Raw genomic sequence first — 12,378 nt, 5'->3', positions numbered from 1 at the left:
ATTAAGGCCACTGCACTAAAAAAAAAAAAAAAAAAAAAAAAAAAAACAAGCTTAGAGATAACTCAAGAATGGACTGATGGACAGATAAATGGGTACACAGACAGGTAAATGATAAAGCAAATCTAACAAAATGTGAATTACAGAAGCTAGATGGCGGGTATATACGTGTTAAGTCTACAATGGTTTCGACTTTTCTGCATGTTTGAAAATTTTCTTTTTTTCTTTTTTTTTCTTTAACAAGACGGAGTCTCACTCTTGTTCCCCAGGCTGGGGTACAATGGCGCGATTTCGGCTCACAGCAACTTCCGCCTCCCGGGTTCAAGCGATTCTCCTGCCTCAGCCTCCCGAGTAGCTGGGATTACAGGTGTATACCACCAAGTCCGGCTGATTTTTGTATTTTAAGTAGTGACGAGGTTTCACCACGTTGGCCAGGCTGGTCTCGAGCTCCTGACCTCAGCTGATGCGCCCACCTCGGCCTCCCAAAGTGCTGGTATTACAGGTGTGAGTCACTGCGCCTGGCTGAAAATTTTCATGGTAAAATGCTGGGGGAAAAAATAATTCCGAGTTATAATCACAATAAAGGAGGCAGCAGGCCCCACTGTGAAAAACCTCAGCCCTGAGGGCAAACACTTGGTTCCTGGCCTAACTCCAGGAACTCACAGAGTTTAGAACTGGAAAGGGCATTGGCAATCCTCTAGGGCAGGTAAAATACATGATTTTATGAGTCCATGAAAATTTAGAAAAATAGAAACAATATCATACCTTTTTCATAAAACTAAAAGTATTTGATTTAAAAACTGTTGTTTTGCTGAGGTTATATGCCTCTATGATTCTGGTTTTAAAACTCCTTTATTTCATGAAACACTGGTGATGGTAGATGACAGATTTGATTATGTCCACGCTTGGCAAAATAAAAAGTTAATAACCTCATGTCAGTCTTCTCAACATTTTTGAAATGATAAAAGGTTACAAAATAAAAATTCTGAGAACTACCAATGCAGTTCAATGACCCCATTTTGTAAGAAGAAACTGAGGCCCAGAGTGGGATTAAGTGGGGCAGTAACCAGCTCGACAACTGTAGGCAGTCACCAACTCAAAGGGTCAAAAAGGTGACTCACTTAATCACAGCTGGGATGCCTATCCAAGGAATAAATCCCAGGTTACACATACAGGGATGGAAGCCCCTTGTAAGAATCACCCACATGGCTGACTTTTCAGTGCTGCCATTGGTCTTCTGAACATAATCTCTGTCAGCTCAGCATTTAGAGTGAATTTCTTACAGAAATCAGTTTCTGAATTTTGTTGTTAGTCCTTCAATCATGCTTGCACAAACATAGGTAAACAGTGACATAATACAAGCACATAAGGAAATATGAATTTACTACATTCGAGACTATCATCCACTGGTCTTATTTTTTCTAAGCTTTTCTCATAGCCAAATTGCCGGCACAGAATTTTATGTAGAATATTCTGAAAAAACAGAATACATTTTCTTTGTAAGCTAATATTCAGGGAAACCCGAGATGACATTTGATAACAATACAAGCAGCAGACTACAAAACGTGAGATTTCAACTGGTTCAAGAAATGCAATTAGCCAGGTGTGGTGGCTCACGCCTGCACTCCCAGTGCTTTGGAAGGCAAAGGCAGGTGGATCGCTTGAACCCAGGAGTTCAAGACCAGCCTAGCCAACATGTCAAAACCCCATCTCTACCATACAAAAAATTAGCCAGGTGTGGTGGTGTGTGCCTGTGGCCACAGCTACTAGGGAGGCAGAGGCACAGGAATTGCTTGAACCCAGGAGGCAGAGGCTGCATTGAACCTGGATCACACCACTGTACTCCAGTCTGGGTGACAGAGCAACATTCAGACTCTGTCTCAAATAAAGGAAATGCACTCAATAAACCTGCATTTAAACTACAAAAATAATATAAGTAGATGAATATCAGATTAAAACCATGTCTAATAAAGGGAAAAAGGTAAATATCTTAGACTAATTAAAAAAGGGGAAACTATAGAAGTTGAACTTTTGTTTTATAAAATAAACACCCATTCACCAAATATGTCTGTCATTACCCTACCTGCTTAGACAAATGAGATGAAGAAAAGAAATAAAAATAACAGCGAGCAGGTGGGGTGCAGTGACTCACACCTGCAATCCCAGCATTTTGGGAGGCCAAGGTGGGTGGATCTCTTGAGGCCAGGAGTTCAAGACCAGTCTGGGCAACATGAGGAAACTCATCCCTACTAAAAATACAAAAATTAGCCAGGTGTGGTGGGACGTGCCTGTAGTCACAGCTACTTGGAAGGCTGAGGCATAAGAATTGCTGGAACTGGGGAGGCAGGTGTTGTAGTGAGCCAAGATCGTGCCACTGCACTCCAACCTGGGTGACAGAGCGAGACTATCTCAAAAAAACAAACAAAAATGAGCAGAGCTCTGGTGTGTCATACTAGCCAGGTTTATACCCCTGTGACCAAAGAGCTACATCATCTTATATTAATATGTAATACTTATTTATTGGTACAAATCTTCAAGCCATATTTAGTTCCAAAGCTGGCCTGAGTCTTTATCCCTTCTATGGCATTTTTGGGACAGTTTTGAATTCCTAGCCTAGACAGCTCCCCAAGGGCTGCAAGGCAGGGCAGCAGGGCATATTCAGACACAATCACTATTTGCCTGTTGACACATTTGTCTATTTGGTCATTTCATCTGTCTTCTAATATGTGCCTGAAACAAAGAAGGTACTCAAATATCTGTTGACTAAGTTACCTATAGTAGTAGAATCTTCTAAACTATCTGCCCAGCCCTAACTACCACCACCTCCCTGTTTAAAGAACTGCCCATTCTCAGGAGTGGGTCCTGGCAGCCATATTTATGATCACCTATGTCAAAGGTGGACATCTGAGACAAACTGAACCAATTGGAGTCTCTCTCCCAAAAATTCAAAATTGGAATTGAGGCCACAGGTGATGTGGTCTGGTTGCTTGTTGGTGGCATGGAGAAGTCACCTGTGCCCTGGTGAAAGACTGAAAGTATGGCCACTTTGTTGCTGGCTAGCTTTCCAGTTCAGGGTTCCAGTCCCTTGTAAAATCCAAGTTATTCCTATACTTGGGTTCTATAAGACAGTTGGTATCTAATTACCATTTCTTTCCCCGCCCCCCATGCCCCGAAGTTAGCTCAAAGGCATTTCTATGACTTGCAACTAAGGACTGTAAGTAGCTAAAAGGAGTAGGATGGTTATTCTAGTACTTTACATGTTCTAAGCCTGATATGAAATAGAAGCCATAGAGGAGAAATTAGGTATGACCACCCAAATATTAAATTTTGCATTGCAAAGAAAAAAAAATGAAGTTAAAAAATGAACATGTTAGAAAATATATTACAACATGATAGGCCAAGGGTGAATAGCCTTAAAATATAAAGAGCACTTATAAATATGAAACATTATTTCAACAGAAAAATGAATATAAACAGGAAAATCATAAAAAGATCTCTAAATAGGTTGGGTGCAGTGACTCATTCCTGTAATCCCAGCACTTTGAGAGGCCGAGGTGTGCAGATCATCTGAGGTCAGGAGTTGGAGACCAGCCTGACCAACATGGAGAAACCCCATCTCTACTAAAAATACAAAATTAGCTGGGCATGGTGGCGCATGCCTGTAATCCCAGCTACTCAGGAGGCAGAGGCAGGAATTGCTTGAACCCAGGAGGCAGAGGTTGCAGTGAGCCAGTGAGCCAAGATGACGCCATTGCATTCCAGCCTGGGGGACAGAGCAAGACCGTCTCAAAAAAAAAAAAAAAAAAAAAAAAAGATATTTACATGGCTAATATCTGTGACATATAAGTATATACATCTGTTTATTCATTTTCTTCAATAATCAAACACAGATTACAATGAAGTATATATCATCTATCAGATCACTGGCAAATATTAAAAGGCTTAATACTAAAGTGGTAGATACTGCTGGCTGCAGTGTGAATTGATACAACGAATCTGATAGGTATCACAGTTGTGAATGTGCATAGCTTCTACCCAAGCTTTCCATGTCTAGAAGTTAATCATAAGGAAACAACTGGATGAGCTGAAAAAAACACTTGAAGATATTCACTAAAAGCCTAAAAGTAAATCTAAATGTTCAATGGGAGATTCACGAATGAGAAGCCCTTCAGTGGAATATTACCCAGTCGACATAATAAGAATATATGGGCCGGGTGCGGTGGCTCAAGCTTGTAATCCCAGCACTTTGGGAGGCCAAGACGGGCGGATCACGAGGTCAGGAGATGGAGACCATCCTGGCTAACACGGTGAAACCCCATCTCTACTAAAAAATACAAAAAACTAGCCAGGCGAGGTGGCGGGCGCCTGTAGTCCCAGCTACTCGGGAGGCTGAGGCAGGAGAATGGCGTAAACCTGGGAGGCGGAGCTTGCAGTGAGCTGAGATCCGGCCACTGCACCCCAGCCTGGGCGACAGAGCAAGACTCCGTCTCAATAAATAAATAAATAAATAAATAAATAAATAAACAATATATGTTGGAGGCCGGGTGTGGTAGCTCACACCTGTCATCCTGCACTTGGGGGGCTGAGGCAAGAGGATCACCTGAGGTCAGGAGTTTGAGACCGGTGTGGCCAACATGATGAAACCCCATCTCTACCAAAAATACAAAAAATTACCTGGGTGTGGTCATGGGCACCTGTAATCCTAGCTTCTCGGGAGGCTGAGGCAGGAGAATCACTTGAACCCAGGAGGCGGAGGTTGCAGTAAGCCAAGATCGCATCACTGTACTCCAGCCTGGGCAACAAGAGTGAAACTCGGTCTCAAAAAAAAAAAAAAAAAAAAAAAGAAAAGAAAAAAGAATGTATGTTGGAGAGGGGTCCATTATATATTCTTAAGTGAAGGAGACATGTTAAAAGACATGTAAACATATGATCAGCTTTTATTTTTTAAAAAACATCTATATAAGAAATCAGAGAGACCTAATCTAAAATATAAATAGTGGCTAATGAATTATCAAACATTTTTCATACCTTTTACTAGGTTATGTTTGATAATTTACTAATTATCAAACATTTTCATACCTTTCATGTTCTTCACACCTTTTACTAGTCTGTATTATCTGAATTTCCTATAATGAGTATCTTATGGTTAAAAATGTTTTAAGTATTTCATTAGACACAGTGAAAACCCACCAAAGGTGGGAGTTCCACAGAACTGGACATGAATCCAGGATCTGCCACTTAAAAAGCTTTGTTACTTTGAGCACATTACTTACCTACATTGCATTCATCTCATTAAATCCTTACACGTAAAGTGCTTAGTACAGAACTTACACACAGGACTAGCTCAACAAATGACTATTGCATTTAGCAATTTTCAATGCCTCTAATAAAGTATAAATAGGAATGATCCCATCACCATGTGGTATATGGGAGATGGGCCAAACAAATCAAATGCTATACCATTCTTAAGCTAATAATTTGCAAAGTATCTACTGTAGTACCAAACTGGAAAGCTAGGGAAAACCACTTATCTGAAAAAACAGCATGGGAAAGGCTCCTCAACTCTTTGCCATAACATTATGTTGTATAATTAGGTTCAATCCTGCTTCTTTTGCACCATAATTAAGGGCATCTGCTCTCCTTACATGGTTAGTAGGAAACACAGTCAATTATGGAAGGTCACAGAAGTAATGCAGATAAATCAGAATGAAAATCATAGTTAAATAACTGCAGTACCATCTACTCTCTTCCCCTTCTCCCCCATCTGCAAGGATGACAAAGATTCTGTCCTCCACCAAACTTTACTCAGGCCTCTCTTCTCTGCTAGGCCACAACATTGGCCCCAGTCCTGTTCCTTAAGCAAGAATCCTGTTAAGTCAGGCTAGTAAGAATCCCCCAAACTTGATATCTGCTCAAGTTCCTCATTCCCCACCTTTGATGTATAAGTCTTTGGTCTGCTTTCAGCAAGAATCCTGCTAGGTCAGTTTAGTTTGGTTTAATGTCCCTGCTGAGTAACTTTCCATTCCACTGACCCCTCACACTCTGCTCTTTGCCTACAAGTACCAGCTGTCAATGCTGTATTGAGCTGGGTTGTTTTCCTATATTGCAACAGACTTGAGTAAAGTCTTCCCTAGCACTGTAACAAGTGTCAGAATAATTTTTTTTCTCTAACAGCAGGTAAGGTCTTGGGCCTTCAGGTACAAAGCTAATCACAAGCTGGTTGGAAAAAACAAGTTTGCTTCCCTAATGTGACTTAAAGGCTCCAAATACTGAGATTCAAAATTACCCAGAAGCATTAAGACATTAAAATCAAAACAAAACCCCTGGTGCTGGTCCCTTTGAACCTTAACAGTCAATTTCATTTTAATTTAATTTCAAAGGAAGTACAAAAGGGGGAAGGTTATGCTATAACATTTTCTTGAGGATTATGACTATGTCTCATTATATTATGAACCCAGCATGGGACCAGTGCTGGACACATAGTAGGACTGCAATGATTTCATCAATTGAGAGAAATAATGGAAGCAGATGAATGATTATTTCCTGAAAAATGATAGCATAAATTCAAGGGGGCAAGCTAATTAATCCTCCCTTTAAATTAGGCAAATCACAGAACTATAAATGCACCAGAGTTTATTTCTACCAAACACTGAAAATTAAAAACAACTTTCTTGAACATTAATGTATTTTTAGAAAACAATTCCAGTATGCAGTTTTAAATTTTCAACTAGTACTGCTGTAACCTTAATTAAAAGCACTGTATAGTGGGCTCATATCAGAGATGTGGATGTCTACCTAAACTGGGACTGAAACATATAGTAAACACCCCCCTGCATGGTTAAACCCTTTGCCTGAAGCATCACCAGTCCTTGAAAGAAGCTGATGCATTTCCCTAAGAAAAGAGACATCCCCAGGAGCTCCACCTAAGGGGGATGATTTCTTTATAATGTTATATCTGAAATATGAAGGAACGCTTAGCTGTCTGCTTTAAAATAGGAAATTAATACTTTTTGTAAGTCACCAGAAAGGTAGCTGAAATAGCTCAGGCTACTCTGGACTTCTAACTCATCTGCAAATACCCTCACCCACTTCTTTTTATCCTTACACAAGAGTAGAGAACCTCGAGTTTCTTCAGTTGCAAAAGTCACAGGAAGTTTCCAAGCAGGAGTTCTGCAAAGAGGTATCAGTAAGAGGGGCAGGTAAGCCAGGAAGGGTTAGAAGGGAAAAAGAAAGGCCAGGGGATTTCCGAGCTTTGGGGCAAGAAAGAAATAGTGGGTTTTGTGTCATCACCACCACCCAGCCAACTAATGCCATTTATTGGTAATAAGCAATTAGTGCCAATGACCCGAGGAGACAGACAGCCTGCAGAGTCCAAAACAAATCCAAATACTTGTAGGCTGTTGGCTGGATTTAAATAAGGTTATTTCATCAAAAATTTCATAATTTTCAACTCTGTGAGACATACACTTGTATGATATACATTTAACAGATGCTCTCAAAGTGGCTTTTTGTTTGTACTTATGTCCAGGGGTACTTTTATAAGAAATAGGAAAAAAATAATAATTATAGCTATAACCTAAGTAAAATTAGCTATACTTATGTATTCTTTCTGTACAAGTAAAGAAATGTATCACTGATAAAAACCTGAATATGATGCATTAACATACAGAATACTCTTGCTCAAAACCACAGCACACTCTTTGGCATTCCCTACGGCTGTAGTTTCAGGCACAAATTCCATGTCTGCTGGCATCTCTAAAACCAACTGTTCATCAACAGGATAAAAATTGGGCAAACAGGTAAAAAAAGAAAAAAAGCCAAAATGGGTTCCTAACCCATTACAAAAATGAACCAACCTCCACGTGGGTGGTATTTAAGAGAAAGGAAGTAGCTGCCCCATGGTCTCTGGGTCAGACTGTTGCTTCCCAAGGGCTTTATCAAATGAGCAGACCAAACAGGCTCAGTCACTGATTTCAAAGCCAAACTTAAAACTTGCTAATGCATGTTTTTAGAAAGATTTTAGCTTAGTAGATGTTATCTATAACTACAATGCTTTACAGAGCTTTACAACCTTGCAAATACCCCTTAGCCAAGTGGCTAAACTTTTCAGCTATAATGGGAAGCTTTTCAAGAGCTGGGAAATTCCATCTAGGACAATGCCAATGAATACTGAAATGAACAAGCATCTTCAGTTTCTGCAACCTCAAGTCTAGCAGGGATTGCTTACGGCTAATTCTCTAGTTCTATAACCTATAGAGTCTCTCTTCTTGAAAGGGATTAACAGTAAGTGGCAAAAGATTAGACCATTTCTTCTTAATTTTTCTACCATCTCAAAGGGTCAGTCATCAACATTAACTCATTGACCAAAAGATGTCAATTTTTCCTCCCAAGGAAGGCTTGGAACGTGACTCACCTTCTAGAGAGATAAACAGATCACTTCTGATTCAGGCATTAGCTCCTTAGTGCAGTTCTTATCACCACAATCTGAGCAATATTCCTACCTATTCAACCCCTCTTGGGTACCTTCTAGAACAAAGAGAAGACAATTTTCTTCTGCCAGTAAATCCTGTAGGAAAGGGCAGCATTACTGGTGGCAGCTTCTGATCACAGCCACAGTCCCTACTTGTCTTTCTCTTTCCTTCCCTATTTCAGCCATTTTGATCATTCAGGATGCATTTTTGCAGGAAGATAAACAGTTCAAGATATAAGGAAGTGGTGCAGTATAACATCTGACAGGGATAAAGGTGAGGAGAGATGGCCAAGACTTTAGTGGCTATTCCTGGGTACAGATGAATACATCATAACTTAATCCACTGTAGAGAATGAGTTTAGTGTTGTGAGCTCTGGAGTCAGACTGCCTGGGTTCACACACAGGCTTGACCCTGGGCAAGCTGCTTAATCACTCAGTGCCTCTGTGTTCTCAACTATAATATGGAAACGATAGTGCCTACTTCATTGGGCTTTTGTGAAAATCAGATAATATAAAACAGTATTAGCACTAAAGAGTAAGCATTAACTATGTTAGCTATTACTAATAGTATATATTTAAGAAGAATGAGGTAATTCTGTGTTTACTTGTGAATACTGTCAATGACACAGTGTTTTGTGAAAATGCTACAGACTAATATGCTTAGTATGAGTCTATTTTGAGAAAAAAAAAAAAAAACGCATGATATGTATTTATGAGGGCATCCAAAGAAGTCTGAAAGCCAAATATCACCCAAACACTGAACCCTCATTACTCCTAGGGAGTAAGCCAGGGCTGGGGAAGAGGGGCTGACCTTTTTTTTTTTTTTTTTTTTTTTTTTTTTTAAATAGGTCTTTGCTTGAATTATCACACATGTAATTGCTTTTGCCACTAACTTTAAAATTTGTAACATTTTACGGTGGCCTTCCTAGCCGTCAAGTTGAATATCTCTCATGATTTATTCTAGGAAAAAGATAAACTCTTTAGGGATAAGGAAATGGAGGTCCAGAGAGGATGGGGGGAGCCCTCTAAGCACTCTCTCCTGCGTGTCTCATTGCATCCTGTGCCTACCATAGGCATGCAAACATTCTGCAATTCGTTCTTTCCTTTCCCTCATGCTTATCTGAGGCTTTCCGTTTACTGTCCAAACGGCTTCCACCTTCAGTGTTTCAGTATCTTCTTTCCTATCTCTCACAACTTTCTCACCATTGCCTGTTTTTCCTTCTCGCCTTGACAGGCGCCCTCGCCCTGGGAAACTCACGGGAGTGGGGACAGATCGGCAGTGGGGGAGTGGGGGCGTTTGGCAGGCACAAAGACCCCCACCTACACAATTACAGGACGGTGTATGCCTCCAAGTTGCTTTCTGTCTCGTAAAGGGTCCAAATGGGCTTTTTTTTTTTTTTTGAGACTGGGTTTTGCTCTTGTTGCCCAGGCTGGAGTGCAATGAGGTGATCTTGGCTCACTGCCATCTCTGCCTCAGGGGTTCAAGCGATTCTCCCGTCTCAGCCTCCCGAGTAGCTGAGATTACGGGCTTGCGCCACCACGCCCAGCTAATTTTTGTAGTTTAAGTAGAGACAGGGTTTCTCCATGTTATTCAAGCTGGTCTCGAACTCCCGACCTTAGGTGATCCGCCCGCCTCGGCCTCCCAAAGTGCTGGGATTACAGGCGTGAACCACCACGCCCGGCCCAAATGGGCTTTTAAATAACGTTTTTATTTCAGTTAAGAAACAGTGTTTGGTATGTTTGGCAGGCACTTTTTTCTCCTTTAGGTCTTTCCTTACACAGGTGTTTATTTTTGCTTTGGCTTTCTCTTGGAAATTACAATGCTATTTTGTACCTTCGCCACCCACAACGTTCTCTTCCACGCTCATCTTTTATGAAGTGTTAATTTTTACTGTCTGAGCTCCCATCAAGCGCATTTCTGCCTCCTCACTTTCACACTCCAATCGTCTAGCCCCATTTATACGTTTTCCATTTCAGCCCATGGAGAAACGCGTTTATAGGATGATGAGAGAAGGAAAGGAAAATTAGAGATAATAAGCAGAGTAGATTCCAAGCAGTCTCTCCCACCGGAATCCTCAGCGTCGGGAACCAAGCCTGCTCGGGGGTATCCAGGCCACCAGAACAGGGTCAGCATCAAGGCGCCCAGGCGTTGGAAGAGCTGATTGGTTCCCGGACGAACCAATCAAGCAGCGAGGCCGTGCACGGATAGGGGTGGGCCAAAATTACCGAGGGGATGGGGTTAAAGGAAAAGGCGCAGGTGTGCCAGGCACCAGGTTTTGCGTGCACGTTTGCACCCCCCGGTTCATTAATAACCCCGAATTCTATTCTAAATGTGTCCTAGTTTTCCCGTTTCCTACAACTGAGGTAGTAGACAGAAGGGAAAACGTCACTTATCTTACCATTCATAAGATGGTTATTAATAGTTAATGGAAAAGTGGCCATGGAGCTGGGGGAAGGGCAATAAAATCCTCCACCTCTCCTTTCCCGGTTCCACTCCAGATCGTCAACCTGACTCAGTCGGTTCCTGAAATAGCTGATCAGTCAAAAGCAAGCTTAATCACCAAAGCGGATTACCAAAATGTTATATTAGACAGTTGGAATAAGTTTCCCCCTCCCCAAGGGCTGAGGGAAATAGTACTGGCATTTACCGAACGCGCAGCATTTTACTACCTGCTAAAGGAGAAGCGAAGGAACTCGCGGGCTGAAAGTGAGAAACTGAGACCTTCGGAAATGTACAACCACGCACTCAGACACGGCCACCTCCCGGAATCGGACACAAGCTCCCAGGCGCAGTGACATCTCCTCTAAGCCTCCACCCCACAAACTCTGCATCACGCGGGGACGCCAACTATATTTTGGGAGGGTGGGGATACAGATAGCAGATTTTCCTAATGTGTTTCAAACTTCAGCAGAGCTTTTCTGCCCTTTTTTTCCCCCAAGTGACAGAGACCCCGGATTCACAGACCTGTCTCACCTTAGCTTTCCCACGGTCCAGCGCTGCCACCCACCCCTCCACCACCCATACCGGGGCTGGAGACGCCGCGTCCTTGGGTTGGGGGAAGAGGGAGTGGGGAGAAGAGGGAAATAGCCAGTGTAAGTAAAGAGCTCCCCGCCGAGGCCTGGACGCCGGCAGCTAGTGGAGAGCCCTGAGGCCGAGAAGCAGGGAGAGAAGAGGGCTGGAACCGTGCGGGGAAGGGCCGCGAGGAGAGCAGGGGCGCCGCCGGTGTCGCTGCACTCACTCTGCGTAGCCAGTGGCCCAGGGCAGCCTCCGAGTCTCCTTGAGGATGAGGATGGGGCGGGCGATGTGATCGGCGCTGCACTCCACCTCGTCCTGAGACAGCCCCAGGAACTCTGGCCGCCCGTAGGGGAAACGCAGGGGCAGGTCCGAGCCTCCGCAGCCGCCGCCGCCGTGCTCGGAGCCTGAGCTGCCAGCCATGATGCCGCCCATGAAATTGGCCACGGCAGATTTCACTCGAGTGAGCATATTACTCCGGCGCCCGACTGCAGCGGTGCGAGCAGGAGGCGGCGGGGGCCGGGCGAGGCGCAGCGCGGGGCATGCAGGCTGCGGTGGGCGCCTGGCGCACGGGGAGCCGGGCCGCTGGGACGCGCCGCGCGCGGCTCCCAGAGCCTAGTGCTGCAGGGGGCCGGGCCCCGGCCTCTCGTGCTCCGTGCCGCGGCGGCAGCCGCCTCCCCACGCTACACTTCCGCAACGGAGCTGCATGGAGCGGGCCGGCGGGGGGAGTCACCGCGCGCTCCAGTAGCGACCAGGCAGCTGCAGTTGCAGCAGGTCCCTTCCCCGCCCCCTGCACTCGGCTCCGGCGTGCGCGGAACTGAGCCCACACGGCGAGCCCGCGGAGCCGCCGAGGCTGCTGCCACGGCTACCGCTGCCGAGTCATGTGATAATCAGGCTG

The 12,378-nt window shown here is 43.8% G+C and overlaps 1 protein-coding gene across 4 annotated transcripts in view; it reads right to left on the bottom strand.

Moving 5' to 3' along the window:
• The window catches only part of LOC105474038 (protein phosphatase, Mg2+/Mn2+ dependent 1H), a 366,109-nt gene extending 354,014 nt beyond the window's left edge, over positions 1 to 12,095 (bottom strand). For 3 of the 4 annotated variants that reach the window (XM_071071519.1, XM_011728342.3, XM_011728343.3), the window contains exon 1: positions 11,707 to 12,095. In XM_071071519.1, coding sequence (XP_070927620.1) covers positions 11,707 to 11,951 — 245 coding nt within the window. In that variant the 5' untranslated portion in view covers positions 11,952 to 12,095. Of the gene's footprint in view, positions 1 to 11,441; positions 11,554 to 11,706 lie in introns of those variants that run through there. The other variant, XM_071071520.1, reaches the window with a different exon arrangement.
• Positions 12,096 to 12,378: the final 283 nt, after the last annotated feature.

The sequence above is a fragment of the Macaca nemestrina genome, chromosome 10 (genome assembly GCF_043159975.1).
Source record: "Macaca nemestrina isolate mMacNem1 chromosome 10, mMacNem.hap1, whole genome shotgun sequence".
In the NCBI taxonomy this organism is placed as follows: domain Eukaryota; kingdom Metazoa; phylum Chordata; class Mammalia; order Primates; family Cercopithecidae; genus Macaca; species Macaca nemestrina.
Note: the sequence above shows the minus strand (reverse complement) of the source record. Positions and strands in the feature narration are given on the sequence as shown.